This window comes from Gymnoscopelus braueri (genome assembly GCF_963280865.1).
Source record: "Gymnoscopelus braueri genome assembly, chromosome: 23".
NCBI classification, from domain to species: domain Eukaryota; kingdom Metazoa; phylum Chordata; class Actinopteri; order Myctophiformes; family Myctophidae; genus Gymnoscopelus; species Gymnoscopelus braueri.
In genome coordinates, this window is record NC_137625.1 from 32143726 (window position 1) to 32163638 (window position 19913).

The window sequence follows — 19913 nt, forward strand, 5'->3', positions numbered from 1 at the left end:
TGTGCTCCTTTTCCTCTAAGCACCTTAACGTCCATTGTCTATCATGCACAGTATAAGTATAACATGCACAGTATACAATACATTGCTGCTATGCTCAGGCACCTTAGTTTAGTTTTAGTTTTTTTTTTATTATCTCAGGTAATTTGTAAATATGTAGATAACTTGTCTGGCCTTCTGTTGCTCTCTTTTTGATCTCCTTCCCACTTGCCCCCCACCCTCTTCTTCTCCCCCCCCCCTCTTCTTTCTATGGAAACTAACGTTGCGATGGGAACGATGTACAAAAAAGAATTTCACCTACTTTTTTACCTTGTAAACCTGTGATGTGACAATAAAACTGATTCTGATTCTGATTCTGTGAATGAACACAGGATTGAGCCTAGCAGCATATCAATGGTACACGTGTGTTACCTGATTATTAAGATACTACTATTTTTCAACCACATCTAATAAGTAGGGCTTTCAAAGTTAACTTGATTAATCGCAATTAACTCACCGCTATGTTAATCACGATTAATTATTTTAATCGCGATTAATCGCATATTTATTGGTAGTTTAGGACACAGTTCTCTATGTCTGTACCTTTCCAGTACCTTTACTGTTGTTACCCCGCACCCACAAGTCATTAGACACAATTACATTATTTCTTCAGCTACAGCTACTTTCAATAGGGAACTAAATGCTACTAGTATATTGGAATGTAACAGGGAGGCTACAATCCTGTGCTAAATTTATGTTTGTTTTATTTTGTAGAATCCTGTATAAGGTCCATTATTTAGTGTTAATGTATAAAATCTGCTGCAGCCTATGTTTATGCTAATGCAGTGCCATTTGATGGTTTCTTTTGGCTTTTTAAAGTATTTCCAATAATAAATTAACATACTTTTGCATAGCAAATATATTTTCCACTCCCATGTTGATAGGGGTATAAAATACTTGAAAAATATACCTCTAAGATACATTGTGAACAGATGAAAAAAGACTTCTTTGCGATTAATCGCACGATTAGCTATGACAAAGCATGCGATTAATCGTGATTAAATATTTTAATCGTTTGACAGCACTACTAATGAGACAAGACATCAGTTGAATGAGTTTGGGAACAGACGTCATGAGACAAAATACATAGTATACACATTATACACATTATATTTGATGGGAAAATGAATTGCAACAACTATACAGTAAGTGAAACATGGAAAGACACTTTCATTGTGACAAACCATCCATCATGTGACTAGACCTTTCCAGCAGACAGAGAACTGAGAAAAAGGAACTGAAATCTCAGCCATATGTACCATACATGGAACTGGATAGAGTTCTCTCATCATTATTCTACTGTATGCCGCAACTTTTAGTTTATTTCAGTCAAGTTTGGGGTAACGTTACAGTAATAGGTAATACAAAAAAAGAAAACAAGTTCATCAAGAAAAGCAAACCACATTTCTGACCAAAAAGGTATAGGCTGAAGCGTTGCTTATTACGCCTACCCTTTTACAAAACAAAGAAAAATTTAAGTCAAAATCGAGAGAAAAAATACATATATTATTTGCTGTACTGTACAAGTATATATATATGCTATAATAAATAAAATCATACAGAAGGCTCATGCTTTTTATGTTTTTTTAATAATTATCTATCATCTTATTTTTAAGTAATCTTTTGAATATTTGTAATGACCTACACAATTTCAGATCTCTATCAAGGCTGTTCCACAGAGTTACTCCTGCGAATGTGAACTGCACGTGATGGTATGGAAAGAGAACTTGGAAAGACACTTGCGGACAAACCACACGTCATTTGACTAGACATTTCCAGCAGACAGAGAACTGAGACAATTACATAAAATAAGGAACTGAAATTTCAACCATTTCCATAGTCAAGTGCAATCATCAGTATATTAATCATAAATAATATTTGTATTATTGTTTGATGTGCATTACCCTAATTCAAATAATGCAAAGAGAGCTCCGCTTGGTATGTTATTGCTCGTCAACGTTTCGGCCAGTTCAGTTTGGTCTGAACAGGCCGAAACGTTGACGAGCAATAAAATACCAAGCGGAGCTTTTTGCAACTTCACCAGTGTGTAGACTCTATTCTTTTTTTATGATACTTTGTTTGTCTTGCACCTGGGCCAAGGATATGTGTGCACCACATTTTTTATACCGTTCTGTTCTAACCTGCTTGAACTAGCACTCACGTCACAAATGTGTTTCGTTGTGAGCTTGTAGATCGTTTTTCTTTTTTACGAATTTATATTATATATATATATATATATATATATATATTTGACAAAAAAAATATATATATATATATATGTGATAAAAATTAAATATTGATCAAAATGTCCGTCACAAGCTGGCATGGTGATGACCCCTGGTCTAAACAATTGGGAATTGGCATAAATTGGGAGAAAAAATGGGGGAGTGGATTAATATTATTATTATTAATATTATTTATTTATGTTTTACTTAGATAGTTCAGTTTTCCTCCATATCTTTCAGTGACTCTAAAATTGTAGAGTAGGACTCTTTTGTGTTATCCTTTCAGCCTAAATGTCTGAAACCGTGCTGTTTACATTTCGGACTGATAAAGTATCAAAATAAAAACAACCTTTTGTAGATTAGAGAGATGTTAAAGAGACTCTTGAAAAACATATACTTACTTATCGAGTAAGCATTAGCCCAGCAAGCACAATGTCACAGCCTGATATACGGCCAGTTTGGGTGATTATAAAGTTGTTTAGATGACGTCTTGGAAAGACATTGTAAACAACATTTTGATCACCCAAACTGCCGTAAAAAGGCGTCATACATTGATTGTCATGGTGACGACGTCCTGTAAATGATGTAAATCTAGATCAAAGATCATCCCCATATCCATATCTGCTGTGATATCTTAGTCCTGAATGTCCACAAAATCTTCCAATGAAATCAGCTTGTTGCCTTCATCTGTGCAAATTATTTTATTGTGTCACACATGTCACACATAATCCGACTTTGAATAAAAACAGGCCAGGATTTTAAAATACGTGATTTGACCATTACAACGATTTAGTTCTCTGTCTAGGAGATTTCAGTGGAAACTATATTTCTCTATAGAGAAACTATATTTCTCTATAGGATTAACGTATGTTAGTTGAAATAAGGTGATATTCTGGACCAGATCTAACTAGACATGATAGGACTTGATCAAACCCCATTCATGGTCATTGGTCACTGGTCCAGGTTCGTCCATGTTTTGTTGGGAAAGACTCATTCCATTTTGCCCCCTTAACTTTGAAAAGTCAATCTATGCAAGGACACATTGTTATGTCTGTCTGTAAACAGCTAATCTCCGGCACCGTTGGACTGATCGGCATGAAACTGTATGCACACTCTCAGTAGGCCAAGGAAGAAACTCTGCACCAGTTCTTTCAAATCTTGAGCTACATGGCATAAAAAGTCAAGAAAAAGGTAACAATGATCAAATTCAAAGAAATGCTAAGAGATCTACAAGCTATTACCCATAAAACATTATAGCATTATGTCATGGAACATTTTCTCATATATTTCAGTTGATTGTAGGGGTTAACTTTTCATTTACCTGAACAGCTATAGGTGAAACATATCCATACTGACTTAATGTGTGATCGTCAGACCTGTTCCCTGCAAGGGCTAAATGCAAAGCTTTTCAATTAGGGTCGTTCAATCTCAATAATTTCTTCTGTTCAAGTAGAAATTTGCAATCTGATGATGCACCATAAGGACTTTCAATGACGGCTAATTAGAAACAGTTGTATGATACAAAACAAGTCTTTATTTTGATTTGAACTAGAGAAAAATAAGACAATACAGTATAGTGCAGTTCAGTATAGTACAGGAATGACATGCATACTGACTGGAACCTCATTTAGTCTGAATCTCAACCACTGTGCATAGTGGTATAACTACTGACACTTTCTCTTTGGTCTGGCTTAACTGCACAGTTGTGGCACTGTAAACACATCTGTTTGCAATTCTTGCAATGCGTAGAAATGACGGTGCACTATCTGTCTGTGTGCCTTACAAATCCCATATCTCTACAGGCTTCCCAAAGAAATATCTGTCTGGATGAGGATGTAGCCACTTTACCTTTGCAACAACATGCTGATGAGTAGAAGCCTGTAACTTAACATTGACTATCAGAAACCTTTTCACAATCCCAGGGTGCAACTCAGCAGTTGGGTCCAACAGTGGTACCTCAAACCTTGAGTTGCTAGAACACCACTTGGCAGAAATGCATGCAGACCTGTCAGCCCTGCTATTAACAGAAAATGTCACTCCAAGGCTTCTAACTCTAGTGCACATCTGTACCAAACTACCTACATGTGAGACCTCTCTCTCTCTCTCTCTCTCTCTCTCTCTCTCTCTCTCTCTCTCTCTCTCTCTCTCAACAATCTAAATCTACAAAGTCATTTAACTATGGTCTTTTGAAAAGATCACATTGCACATTTCTAAATGCCAAAGCTATTCGCTGCCTGCTTGTTCAGGGGATACATTGAATCTTGGCCATCAGGTCAGAATTTGTGTCAGATCCTATCTAGGTGAGACATGACCTTTGACACGATCCAAATGTCTCAATAGATGAGCAGGGAGACAACATTCAACCACCCCAATGGTATAAGTTATATTGTATGAACACACTCTACCATACAGATTGGACCTTACATTAAAAAAAAAGTGACATGTGCCGCTTTAAGTCAAAGCATATCTGTATACTCCTGGTCAAATCCACACTAAATCTGTGGCAAAAATAGCCAGTGTTCAAGATCACAATTAACGCATTGCATTGCAAAACTGTTATGTTCTTATACAGCTGCTATTTGTGCAAAAGGTTCACCCCATAGGGTTCATGTGGTTATTGTGTGTGGATAACATGTGTGGTTATATACATTTTAGGAGGGAAGCCGCCTTTGCCTGTGTGTCACGCTTGGGCCCTGGGCCAGACTTTGGACATGTCTGCTTTATGTGCTGCTGCGGGTATTTTACCTACTGTACACTGTTACGACCTGGCTCGTAGGCCATAACAAAAAGGAGGAAGACACACGGCTGGTTTAAAAGTGTATACAATAATATTATATATTTAACTTGAATATAACAAAGAATTGCATGGAGAGTGTTAGTCTGTAGAATCAGTAAGTGAGTGGATGTGTGTAAACCAAAGACTAAACTGAAGAAGACCAAATTAGTTGTTGCTATATCGCTGTTGTCGGAAAGAAACCTCTTATCTCCATATTCGAAATTATGTTTTTTATTAGATAAACGCCCTACTTCTTCATACTACAGCGTCACACAAAAGCATCAAATGCTACTTTTGTTATTTTTTAAATAGAATCCTGAAAACTAACTGTTGGACACAAGTTTTTCAGAAAAACCCAATGCCCAGCCTGCAGGACCTGTGGGAAGACACTCAAAGACAGACAGGGGAGTAGGCTAAGCGAGCTTGCTTGAGGTGTGAAGGGGGATGGTGTGTGTGTGTGTGTGTGTGTGTGTGTGTGTGTGTGTGTGTGTGTGTGTGTGTGTGTGTGTGTGTGTGTGTGTGTGTGTGTGTGTCTAAATAAATACATAAATAAATATATAAATACATAAATAAATAAATAAAATAAGGGGGGGCACCACCCCCCTAGATCCCTAGGAGGGGGGTCACCTTTTGAGCCCCCCCCCTCACAATGTGACCCCCAAAATAAGGGAGGGATGCCCACCTAGGTCACAACCAATCATAGGTGGCTTATTGCACATGCTCAGTAGCATTACTCGAGATAGGGAGGAGGGAGGGGGGATCTCCCCCCTCCCAAATTGTGGAAATCCAGGTTAGGGCTGAAGGTGTGATTTTCTGGCAGCAGCCCCAGCAGGGGGACACGCATACTTAATTTGGTACGATACCGGTCTTTACTGACTCAGAAAACTTTGAGTTTTCCGAGTGGTTTAGCTCATGTAAATACAGGAATTTTGACTGAATTTACATCTCATTTTCATCTGTTTTCATAGCCGGAAACCTTGTTTTTTGCGCAGTGTCAATTGGTCACAGAGTGTTTGTCTTCAGTGTGAATGATCCCCTGATGGTTGCTAATCACTGAGTCACTTCAGGTGTGGTTTCACAAATGTCAACGAGGTCATTAGTGACCTCGTTGACATTTGTTGTCTGATGTTTGAAAGTGGCATGTCTCACTCAGAAATACAGTGTTTACAATGGTAGGAAAAATTTGATTTTTTTCTCTGTTTATTTTTTAACATTGAAGTGGATGGAGCATTAACTTTTTGAAAATCGTTTTCTTCTTTGAGATAAAAAAATTAATAAAAATACCCCCCCAAAAAAGGTGACGTCAAAAGACGTCATTGGCACTAATGGCACACTGAAAACGGCCGTCAAAAGACGTCATTGGCACTCAATGAGTAAAAGTATCAATACTGCAATGTAGAAATACTCTGTTACAAGTAAAAGGCCTGTGTTCAAAATGTTACTTGAATAAAAGTACGAAATTATTGGCATCAAAATGTACTTAAAGTACCAAAAGTAAAAGTACTAAAAGGTTTCAAAATAGGAGATCTACAAGCCCACACAACGCGTCGTTGTGAGCTTGTGGATCGGCTATTTTCAAATATACGATGTATAAAACAGGGCTAAAGTGTTTACTTTATATGTTTTATAATGTAATAATGTATATCTACAAAGTAACTAACTAAAGTGTTCATATAATTATAGTGGAGTAAAGGTATTTGTCTCTGAGATGTAGTGGAGTAGAAGTAAAAGTACTGAAAATTGGAAATACTCCAGTAAAGTAAACATTCCTCAAAATTGTACTTAAGTACAGTACTTGAGTAAATGTACTTAGTTACTTTACACCACTGAAAAGTGATCATCTGCAGAAACCTGATTGCCCAGTTTATGGATATATACTGTAGCCTACAACAGTGATTTTCAACCTTTTCCGGATCAGGGCCCACTTGAATGATCTCCAAAGGGTCCGCGGCTCGCCCATGCATCTGACCACTTTTCAGAGTATGTTTATTGTGAGATGATCAATCGATCAGCTGTGTTCGAGCTTGGATCAGTGGAACTAACATAGCATACTTGCAGTGGTGGAAAAAAGTACTAATTATTTTTACTTAAGTAATCAATTCTGCAATGTAGAAATACTCTGTTACAAGTAAAAGTCCGGAATTCAAAATGAACTTGAGTAAAAGTACAAAAGTATTGTATCAAAATGTACTTAAAGTATCAAAAGTAGAATGTACTCATTATGCAGAATGTCCCGTTTCACAAAGTTTTCTAATGAATGAATGAATAAAATGTTTACAAAGTAACTAGTAACTAAAGTTTTCAAATAATTGTAGTGAAGTAAAAGTATAATATTTGCCTCTGAGATGTAGTGGAGTAGAAGTAAAAGTACTGAAAATTGGAAATACTCCAGTAAAGTAAAAAATACCTCAAAACTGTACAGTACTTGAGTTCATGTAGCCTACTTAGTTATTTTACACCACTGCATACGTGATACTTTGTATCACAAAACTGGTTTGTAATGAAAAAACTGGGGCTGAGCACCACTACTGTAACGTTTGATCTGCGTTGTGTTGTGGATTAAATCGAAGTTCCAGGCCACTTCTCTTTTTGTTGACAGTTTATTCTGGTAAGAATACACACAAGTCTCTGGTCATGTCACCCAAGCCTCAGCACATCTTGGGCAAATCTCATTTAGACCGGCCTATTCTAACAATCAATAAACATTCAACAATCAGGTGGCGAGTTCGAGTGAAACCGAATGGAACCGAGTCCAGCCTTAATGCACCCGAACAAAAATGAGCGTCAGCCATCTTTTCTGTGCGCTATTTTCTCCTCCCGTTTTAAAACTTCAAAAAGCTCTCAAACTTCTATTTTGAGGAACGGAATTTACTTATAAGATATCGTTCGGATAGAATTTAGTTGTTTAACTTCATATGAGGTCAATTAATCATGCCAGAGCCTATTTTAAAAAAAATAATCAAAGAACCGGCAGGGGCGGGCAGTGACACGCATTGTATCCGAATAAAGCAACCTATTTTCGGCATGGCCCTTTCAGAAGTCCCCCTGCGTCACTTGTCTGGTGGTCGGGGAAACAAACTGCTGATGAGGAGGGGTGGAGTGGAGGGGCGGTGTTTGACAACAGTTTTTTTTCCTTCTTTTTTCTTTTTTTGATCTCTGAAGTTGCCTAGAATCCCTTTAAGTACAATTTGGAGGTATTTTTTTACTTTACTGGGGTATTTCCAATTTGTATTACTTTTACTTCTACTCCACTACATCTCAGAGACAAATATTGTACTTTTACTCCACTACAGTTACTTATTATATAGTTATATTATTACAAAACATATGGTAACCACTTCAGCCCTATATCGGCCATTTGAAAATAACAGATCTACAAGCTCATAATGCGTTGCGATGCAACGCATTGTGAGCTTGTAGATCTGCTTTTTTTTTTTTTTTTTTTCAAAAAAATTTATCCCACGATTTTGTAACCCCTATTTTTTACACCCAGTGCGAATTGTCTATGTCATCCTGCCAACCTAGGGAGGCCAGGGCCAAGCTCATGCCTCCTTCAATGCATGAGAGCCAACTGACCTTCTTGTCACCTGACAGGGGAGAGTTTCCCCGGTAGGACGTAGCGCGTGAAAGGAACACGTTATTCCAACCAGTTCCTTTCCCCTCCATCAGGCGCCCCGGTTAGCCAGGGGGAGGCAGTATTGTGACCAGGATTACTGCATGTTTTTGTGAGGGTACCTACCCTAGGAGACACGGGGAGAACATGCAAACTCCACACAGAAAGGCCCTTTCGCCAACCCCACTTAGGGTATGGGCACTGACGATCTGCTATTTTCAAAAGATTTGTATACATTTGAAAACTTGAAATGGGACATTTTGATAATGAGTACTTTTACTTTTTGATGCAAATACTTTTATACTTTTACTCAAGTACATTTTGAATTCCAGACTTTACTTGTAACATAGTATTTCTACAACGCAGTGTTGATACTTTTACTTAAGTAACAAATGTGAATACTTTTTCCAACACTGTTGCCAACCAACCAGGTCAACTTCATTGTTTCTTCTCTCTCTGTCTCTCTGTCTCTCAATTCAATTCAATGTATTGAGAAAACATTTGTTTACGTTGCCAAAGTCAACGTGGAACAAAACAATCAAAACAATATAGCTACAAGCAGCGATAACACGGGGCCAGTGAAAGAGAGAGAGAGAGAGAGAGAGAGAGAGAGAGAGAGAGAGAGAGAGAGAGAGAGAGAGAGAGAGAGAGAGAGAGAGAGAGAGAGAGAGAGAGAGAGAGAGAGAGAGAGAGAGAGACAAGGAAAATGGAGATGGAGAGAGAGAGAGAGAGAGAGAGAGAGAGAGAGAGAGAGAGAGAGAGACATGGAAACTGGAGAGAGAGAGAGATGGAAACTGAATAGATTGAAGAGAGAGAGAGAGACATGGAAACTGGAGAGAGATAGAGAGGGAGACATGGACACTGAAGAGAGAGAGAGAGAGAGAGAGAGAGAGAGAGAGAGAGAGAGAGATCATCATGATCGCCTCAACACATCGTCGGGGACAGGGATCGAACCGGTGACCTCCGGACGCATAGGCTGCCTTTCTTCTCATTGAGATAGAGATATGATAGTCCTGGTAGTGTCTGTTGATATATATAAGTATTTCCGTCCCTGACGGACCAGGCCTTTGTTTCGCTAACTACTCTAGATCACTGGTTCCCTAACCATCTAACGATAGAGAAATTGTATGTCTCCTCGGAACATAAACCAGTGAAAGTAGCCGATCTACATGATGATGAGAGAGAGAGAGAGAGGCAGAGAGAGAGAGAGAGAGAGAGAAAGAGAGGCAGTGAGAGAGAGGCAGAGAGAGAGAGAGAGAAAGAGAGAGAGAGAGAGAGAGAGAGAGAGAGAGAGAGAGAGAGAGAGAGAGAGAGAGAGAGAGAGAGAGAGAGAGAGAGAGAGAGAGAGATGGAAACTGGAGAGAGAGAGAGAAAGAGAGAGAGAGAGAGAGAGAGAGATGGAAACTGGAGAGAGAGAGACATGGAAACTGGAGAGAGAGAGAGAGAGAGAGAGAGAGAGAGAGAGAGAGAGAGAGAGAGAGAGAGAGAGAGAGAGAGAGAGAGAAACAGAATAGATTGGAGAGAGAGAGAGATGGAAACAAAATGGTTTGATTGGACATCTCAACCTATTGCCATTAACAGGATTCGAACTCTCAACCTTCGGACTAATAGGCTGCAACACTACATAGGAGTTTTTTATTAACGACAGTTCAACAGAGAGTCTGAGCAAATGTAATACCTCAACTATCACCTCATTAATCCTGCTCCAATCAGATCAGCTGAGCTGATTGACAGTCCTTTAAAAGGACTCCTCCTCCTTCCTTGTCTCACTCATTCTCATGCTCTCTGTCCAGACAAACATACACTCACACAGAGAGCTCAGCTCACTTTTTCCACTAGCTTTTCTCAAACAAGCTTAACATCATTCTTTCATGACTAGGCTAGTACTGTAGGCTTCAACCAGCAGGCTTCCTTCAGCTTTTCAACTTGCAGCTTCACTTCTCCTGGATGCACCGATGGCTGCCTCGCCTGCGTTTGGCCCTGCATGCTTCCAACAGATACAGTTTTACTGTTGTTACTGCTTTTACTAAATTAGAATATTACAACAGCTAATCATGGTTTCTATAATGTTACTGCTACATCTAATTCCATGATCGTTAACACTACTGCTGCCTTCAATTCATGCTTGGCAACTTGCTACTAGTGCTGTTTCTCCTGCGCTACTAGGCTATGCTAAGTTTAGCCACCAGCTTAACTGTGTGTCTAGGTGTTGGTAGCCTCACTACTTCTCACATTTGCTTCTCCATGTAGCTCATCAAAACTACATCAGCACTTTATTCTTAGGTATGTAAAGGGCACAACACATTCGTTCAGAGTACACTTTTCACTTCAGCAAGCGACAAGTAGATGTGCTCTCTGCTCCATGGCATATATACACAGAGCTGTACACACAGAGCCTGCAAGTGGGAGGTCGATAGATTTCTCAATCATTGTTGGGGTGAGTTAAGTTAAGAACTGGTGCTTCTGTCAATGAGGATTTTTTACCACTCCTTTGTCGATTACTAGGCTACTTCAGCAAACAACAGCCTGGTTTTGCAGCTTAATGGCTGCCTTATTCCCAGCTTGTTCCATCAGTGAAGTGCAACCGCTATCATGAATGCTATTAATTCTGCTAAAAATGCTGGCTGCTGTTTCAGCTAATGCTACTTCCATTATAACTATGTTGTCATGTTATTGCTGTTAACATGACAACTATGCTATATCAACTGCTGCTACCATGACTTTAATCTTAAATGCTAACTGCATTGCTACTACGGCTTCAGCTAGCTACTTTTACTCAGTCTGCTGCTATAATGAATGTAATCATTACATCTGCAACTTAATTTCAAATGCTGCTCCTGAGCTTAATCATAATGAGTAAGCAAACGCTAGCTGCATAGCTACTAAAGCTTCAGATAATGCTACTTTTACTCAGTTGCTGCTATAATGACTGTAAACTTTACAACTATTCTACTTGACAACTGCTGCTACCATGAGGTTAGTCATGACCCTGTTTATGCTGACTGCTTGCTACTACAGTTTCATCTAATGCTACTAAAGTTTCACTAATGCTACAACTGCTGCAAACATGAGGTCAGCATTGAGTATGCTAACACTGTCGACTTGCTACTACAGCTTCAGCTAATGCTACAACTGCTGCAAACATGAGGTCAGCATTGAGTATGCTAACACTGTCGACTTGCTACTACAGTTTCAGCTAATGCTACAACTGCTGCAAACATGAGGCTAGCCTTGAGTATGCTAACACTGTTTACTGCATGGTGATCAATGGGAAATGAACGCTGTTCATCATCGACGCTTGGAAGGTCAGGTTTGCAGCCGGCCTCGTCTGTTCAACAATGCAGACTTACCTCAGCGGCATGCATGCCAATATTTAAACATAAGCTGCCATCGCATCGGTATTTCAATTTGGCATTTGTTGCTTGGAAATCACATTTCTTATGCTACTTTGACATTGCTTCACCAAGCAGCAGGATATTCACAGCGCGCACCGCTGCCAAGCTCATGTAAGCACATTGGCGTAACATTGGTGTTTCACTCAATCAGCACACCTTGTAACTTGTTATCTTTAGACACTGTTGCATAGAGAAGCCCGTTGACTCCTGTTTCTATACTCCAGAAACCTCTGCTATTGATGATGCATCTGTTCACAGATGCAGCTCCCTTACAGGTTTTTGGGGGGCGATTTCCAAGGGGAATGGTTTGCTGCCAGTTGGCCACAATTATTGCACAAAATTTTACGTCCGCTTTGCTATAGTCGTATGTCCCAAAGCTGCATTCTGTAATCTTCTGGGTGCTAGCTGGTGCTAGTTTGTCTTTCACTTAATCAAGAAACATAACGTTCATATTAAACCATTCCCCCTGGCCTGCCCTGTTGAGACCTAACACTCATTTGTCTCCAGGTTTCACAAGGTCTGATTGCAAGAGCAACGGCGATCTCTATTACAAGGGTCCATGTCTCATCAATTGCTGCGGCGTACCTAGTGATCGCTTCCCAAGCTTTTTACAAGTTGAAGGGAAGATGGTGATCTTCTGCTTTCGTTGCTAGATACTGTAAGACCAGATGCTTGCCATCTGCCCAAAAGACTATCGCTTGTCTATCGGTTCTCATTACAATGACTGGTGGTTGTGTCAGGTGGCTGGGTGTTCTGCGCATTCATTCAAATATCTCCTTCACCTTCCTTATCTAATTCTCCAGGCTCTTTAGTTGGCAGTTATCATCCCTTTGCATTTGCCAAAACTTCTGTTGGAAAGATGCTTTTCATCGTGTAATTGTTTCATTCACCCGTACTTCTAGATCAGTACACATTACTTTCACTGATTTTGTCAGGTGGTGTTTCTTTCCGCACGACCTTCAGTAACTCTGCTGTATTCTCTTACCCTTTCTCGCATCTGGATATTCCCTCTTTGTAACATCTGAGTTGTCTAGCTATTCAATGTCCTCATCACTACCGGCTCACCTCAGGGCTTGCGTCTATCTGCTGATCACAGCGGCTTCACTCAATTCGTTTTAGTAGCTATCCTCTTGCCTTTCCCAAAACGTTGCTTTTTTATGCGCCATAATTCATTTTGTTCAACCCTCCACCGTAAGGATGCATTTAGTGCAAGCAAAGCTCCAGTGTTAATTTTGTTGACTAAGACTTAAGGTTTTGATATTTAGTCGACTAAGACTAAACAATTTCAGAAGACTAATTAAAACTTAATGGTGAAAGACTAAATCAAAATTTGCTGCCGTGTTACTTGGAGACTAAGACTAAGATATTTAGTAGACTAAGACTAGACTAAGTCTAAACAATTTCAGAAGACTAAAATGAGACTAAAACTAAATGGTGTTATTCAAAAGACTAAATCAGAATTTGTTAAAAAATGAACACTGCAAAGCTCCTTAATCGGTGCACTACTCCGGCTAGTCCTTCATCAGATGCTCAAGCACATCAGATCATTTCACACGTCTTCTCATGGGTCACATTGGTGTCGGAACATTCTCCTCCTGCGTGCCTTCTGTCGTGAGGGCTCCTATAGCAGCAGGAGCAGTTCATTTACCTCCTGCTAGCCTTCAGTCGTGAGGGCTCCTATAGCAGCAGGGGCAGTTAATTTACCTCCTGCTAGCCTTCAGTCGTGAGGGCTCCTATAGCAGCAGGGGCAGTTAATTTACCTCCTGCTAGCCTTCAGTCGTGAGGGCTCCTATAGCAGCAGGGGCAGTTCATTTACCTCCTGCTAGCCTTCAGTCGTGAGGGCTCCTATAGCAGCAGGGGCAGTTAATTTACCTCCTGCTAGCCTTCAGTCGTGAGGGCTCCTATAGCAGCAGGAGCAGTTAATTTACCTCCTGCGAGCCTTCAGTCGTGAGGGCTCCTATAGCAGCAGGGGCAGTTAATTTACCTCCTGCGAGCCTCAGTCGTGAGGGCTCCTATAGCAGCAGGAGCCTGTCTTATTTCTCTTTATAGAAGCCTCCGTGCCGAGGGTCCAGTGTCCCAGCCTCTTCACGCGAATATCACCTTCCTTCCATCTGCGTTTGTATGCGTCCTGCCAGGTATGTATTCCATTTCATCTCTTCTTGTTGTGAGATTGTAGATCAGCTATTTTCACAATGAAGTATGTCATACATTGAAAAAACACACTCTCAAATAAGCCTTTCATGTTATCTTTAACAATTGCACATGTATTCATTGATACAGTCTTGTTGTTTGCAATGCTCTTTAAATGAAATCTGCACCAAGTGAGGCTTGAACCGGCAACCTTGAGGTTGTGGAGGCATTCATTTAAGCGGGAAGCCATTGGACCAACAGACCTGATCTAGTGAAAACGGAGATCACACAGATGATACCATTTCACGCAAATAGCTGAAAAATCCTGGGTTTAAGTGTTTTTCAAACTGCTCAAAATTGTGGACAATCTAAGGGCGGAGCTTACTGGTCAAAACGATAGATGTGTTCCTCATGAGTCAAGGCACAAGTGTAAGCAAGTTTCACAACTTTCGGCCAAACGAGGCATGACTTATGCCTGTTTAAAGTTTGCATTTTCAAGAAATTGCTATAGCGACCCCCTTTGGCCAATTGGAGTAAGATTGGTTTCAGTGATATTTGGAATGACCCTCAACCTTTCTCCAAAGTTTCAAAGAAATGTGAGTCTGCATGTATGTGTTAGGGGCAGATGAATAATTTTCATAAAACTATACAATAGTTAAAATCTATCTCCTCCTGGGATTTTTGAGTAATCTGCACGACATTCTTTACACATGAACTTTGGACCTCTGCCGACAAAACGATGCAGCGGATTTTCCATAAGTGAAAAAATGCAGAAGTTAGGAGCCAATGACTGTTTTTCATATAATTCAAAATTGTGGGAGATCTAAAGGTCAGAGGTCAAAAGGGTGAAAGTTGTTCAGCATGAGGAGACGCATATGTGTATCCAAGTTTCATGGCTGTAGGTCAAACAGGGCATGAGTTGTACCTGTTCAAAGTTGGCATTTTGCTATAGCGCCACCTTTTGACGAAAGATTGTGAGAATTATTTCTTGATAGTTTTTCATGACCATCTACCATATGGCCAAGTTTCGTAAAAAGCGTATGCACGGTTCAGCCAGAACTGCGAAAAGTGGCGGAAGAAAAAAGAGAAATAATAAAAAAAGCGAATAATAAAACAGGTCCAGAGCTGAGCTCTGGCCCCGTAAAAATCTTCTGTGTTTGATTGTAAAAACTGGCAGACAAAACCATAATAATTGTGCATTTGCTGTCAGAAATAGTTATACACGTACATGTAGGAAAGGTTAGCTTGGGATAAAACTTTTGATACAAATAGCAGCAATATTTCAATGTTTTGCATTCACTTGGTATCAAACCTTTTGGGGATTTTTTTGTCTTCAAATTGTGCAAAAATACAGCAGTTTCTCCTAATCTGTTTAAATGTAGTTGCTGTTCATGTACAGCAGTTCTAGGTACAGAGATTCCTTGGTGCAGATTAAATACATATAATGATGTACAGTATGGTCTTTAAGGTGGTTGTATACCATTGGACATTGTTCTCCTGTAAAAACAGCTCACAAAAGTATTTTTTGTCATTTGTTATGTTTTCAACATCTACACAAATGTACGTCAAAGGTATGATTCACCTCTGACTCTGTTTCTGTCTCTGTTTCTGTATCTGTCTGTACCGGCCTCTCTCTCTCTCTCTCTCTCTCTCTCACACACTCTCTCTTTCTCTGTTTAGAATGGAGAGGCAAGGCATGAACATTCAGGTTTGACAAGAGGGTCGCTATACACCAGCATAGATCAGGAAACAACAAACCATGACAATGTGCATCATGTGTACAAGCAGGGCGGTGGGAAGACGTTTTAAAGGGATAGTTCACCCAAAAACAGACTTTCTTTCTATCGATTAGTCACCCCATAGAGACTTGAATTCATATATTATTTGTTTTTGTCGCATTCCTAAGCCAATAATTTGATGACCAGCAGACCGGTATAGGCAGTGGTTCCGGTCTTTGTGTCTCCTACCGGAACCGCTGCCAGTCATCAAATTATTGGCTTAGGAATAAAAAGTATCCATGAATTCAAGTCTCCATGGGTTGACTAATCGATAGAGGGGGAGGTAAATAGTTTTGCATGGGGTGATCATTGCACTCCATAAATATATTACTGCACGCAGCAACACTGTTCTTAAATCACCCAGGCCGTGATTAGAAAAATCTATCAAAAGCAGCTGAGACCACTGCTGCTATTTGAGCTTTCTTCAAAACGTTTAGTCTTCATTTGGCATGAAGCCAAGAGTGTTATGTGTGTGTGTGTGTGTGTGTGTGTGTGTGTGTGTGTGTGTGTGTGTGTGCGTTTTGGCAAACAATTAACTCTCAAATGATGCATAGCCTGGCATCTAACGTGTCACACGTTTACTCAAGGAGCATACCTCTTGTCAGGCTACATAAACACGCATTCACCCCACAGGTACCATAACTGATCCACAAAACCACACACTGCAATTAGTTTCGCAAACTATCAAAACATGCTATTGCGCACAATGCAAAAGAATGCCTTAACATAGCAATGAGGTTTAATCAAATGACACATACCTATATATATGCAGTAGCAAGCAACTGCATCACATTTGAATTTCTGGCTATTGCAACAAACGGCACCTTTGTGCACAATGATCCAAAATTCCAAATAGACATGACAAGTCACAATTAAAAAAATCTGTGTGATTAAGACGACTGAATATTTATCTGCTCGACGGCAGCATCATTAAAGGAGTAGTTCACCCAAAAAATTACTTATTTCCTATCAATTACTCACCCCATGAAGCATTGAATTCATGGAGGTTTTCTTTGTTTTTGTCACATTCCTAAGCCAATGATTTCCTACGCCCTAATGTATCCGGTAGTCTTTATTTTTATCATCAAATTATTGGCTTAGGACAATGTGACAAAAAAATAATAATCATGAATTCAATGCTTCATGGGGTGTGTAATTGATAGGAAATAAGAAATGCTTTGGCTGAACTACTCCTTTAACCATTACTGCATGTCACCGTGGTCGTGGACATGGATCAGGTTCATGGTGACCGTGAGTCAGTGAAGTCGTTTTGAGTCAGCTCAGATAACTGATGGTTAACTGATGGAATAGAGCAACATTTGATTTGGCCAGGGGTCATCACCATGGCAGCTTGTGATAGACATTTTCATTCATATTTCATGTTTGCCACGGACATGACAAATTATCATTTTTACCAAAAACACATTGGCCTATAGCCTCAAATGTATACTAATGGACTCCTAATGTGTCATAGGGTCTATTCCAATGTGCTGCACATTTTAAAATAATAGTATGTCTGCATTAACTACCGAGCCACTTAACCACCAAAAAGAAATCCTATTTTATTTTGGATAATAATAATTTAGTCTAATCAGTACAGACAGTGCTTCCATCGCAAAAGGGACACTTAGCTGCAAAGGAATTCAAGATTTCAAGATTTACTTGAGTAAAAGTACAAAGGTACTGGTATTTCAAGTTTTCAATTGTGGAAAAATCTTTTGAAAATAGCAGAATGCTCGCGGTGCGACGCATTGTGAGCTTGTAGATCGGCTATTTTCAAATGGCGGAAATATAGGGCTGAAGTGGGTAATGTGTGTTTTGTAATAATAATGAAAATCTACAAAGTAACTATAGTAACTAAAGTTTTCAAATAATTGCAGTGGAGTAAAAGTACAATATTTGCCTCTGAGATGTAGTGGAATAGAAGTAAAAGTATTGGAAATTGGAAATACTCAAGTAAAGTACCCTCAACATTTACATATGCATCATATGGCTATGCTAGGCGACAATCTACACTTGATTTGATTTGATTAGAGACTATCTGTCGACGATGCAAAAACGTTGATCCACGCTTTTGTTTTCTCTCGGCTTGATTACTGCAACACACTCTACTCTGGCCTGCCAAAGAAAACAACTGACAGACAACTTGTTCAAAATGTGGCAGCCAGAATTTTTACTAAAACTAGGATGAGAGAACATATCACTCCAATTCTAGCTTCGCTATACTGGCTCCCGGTTGTTTTTAGGATTGATTTTAAAATTATTGTAATAGTTTATAAAGCTCTAAATGGTCTGGCACCTTCCTACCTCTATGACTGCCTAGAGAGATATGTTCCAAACCGGCCCCTCAGGTCTTCAAGTGCTGACCTGCTCGAGGTGCCTACAATGACATATAGAAAATACGGTGAAGCAGCATTCTGCTTCTACTGACCGACAGCGTGGAATAAACTCCCATTACACCTAAGACAGGCAGCCTCTGTCGATAGCTTTAAAGCACAGCTCAAGACCTATTTCTTCACTCTTGCTTTTAGCTGATTCTTTGGTTGATTTTTAAGTCCTCACTGTATTGCCTATTTTAATGTTGTTTTATGCTTTTGCTTTTCTTTTTTTGCTTTATTGTTAAATTGGTTGTAACTGTAATTGTATTCTTGCTCTGTAAAGCACTTTGAGCTGCATTTCATGTCATGAAAGGTGCTATACAAATAAAGTTTATTATTATTATTATTATTATTATTAGACATAATAATTACCTGTTAAATGCTTCTCACAGAAATGTCAAGGATAAAATGCCAATGAAACATTGGAACAAGGAAACTTGAGAGACAAAAAAGATATGTAGTCCTACATGATGAGTGATTAATGAAGGGCATGCCAGGAATTTGACTGAATGCAGTGTCACAATAGTTTAATGCGGAAACTTTATCTGCGATGCGACGCATTGTGAGCTGTAGATCTGCCATTTTCAAATGGCCGACCTGTATATGGGTTGAAGTGGTTAATGTATGTTTTGTAATAATAATCTAAATCTACAAAGTAACTAGTAACTAAAGTTTTCTATATTTCTAATAATTGTTGTGGAGTAAAAGTACAATATTTGCCTCTGAGATGTGGAGTAGAAGTAAAAGTAAAAGTATACAACATTGGACATACTCCAGTAAAGTAAAAGTACCACAAACCTGTACTTAAGTAAATGTACTTAGTTACTTTCCACCACTGATTTTCACAGCATATTTAATTGGACACAGACCAAGCCAATCCCCGCATTCCTTTCATTTCTCCGTGTATTTTACTCACCTTATGATGTGAAATACAGTCTGGTGGTTGGTATCGTCCTCCCTCAAGTAGAGTAGAGTTAAAGTCTGTCCTCAAAGACGCCATGGTCCTGTCCCAGTTAAACTCCACATGAAGTGGACCCAGCAGGTGAGGAGAGGACATAGGACAGCACGCCACAGACTCTTCTTGTGCATCGGTCATGTTTCCATCCTGGGTTTTGTTGAGGCAAAAGTCCTGTATTTCTTCAGGTAGCCTGTATCCTGCCATCATCTGGAAAAAACTGATGTGCCTGGAACACAGCCATAACCCAAATAATATCACCAACTGAAACAGTATTATGCGTGTTACCCAGCCTGATCTGGGTATTACCAGCTTTATCTGCATCCTTTTCTATTCCTCTCCCTCGATTGACTGGTTAAAGAAGTGACAAACAATAGATTGTTCACAATCTAAACGTCATCCAGGCTTTGTGTTAATCATTTACTTTTTTATAGCCTAAAGGATATGTATCGTGTGTGTGTGTGTGTGTGTGTGTGTGTGTGTGTGTGTGTGTGTGTGTGTGTGTGTGTGTGTGTGTGTGTGTGTGTGTGTGTGTGTGTGTGTGTGTGTGTGTGTGTGTGTGTGTGTGTGTGTGTGTGTGTAAATAGGTGTGTTTGTGGGGACAAGGAAATGATCCTGGGAAAAAAT

General features: G+C 39.6%; 1 protein-coding gene across 1 annotated transcript in view; it reads right to left on the reverse strand.

Moving 5' to 3' along the window:
• The window catches only part of LOC308079982 (beta-1,4-galactosyltransferase 1-like), a 28044-nt gene extending 8400 nt beyond the window's left edge, over window positions 1-19644 (reverse strand). The window contains exon 1 of the mRNA XM_080421660.1: window positions 19248-19644. Coding sequence (XP_080277786.1) covers window positions 19248-19610 — 363 coding nt within the window. The 5' untranslated portion in view covers window positions 19611-19644. The remainder of the gene's footprint in view (window positions 1-19247) is intronic.
• Window positions 19645-19913: the final 269 nt, after the last annotated feature.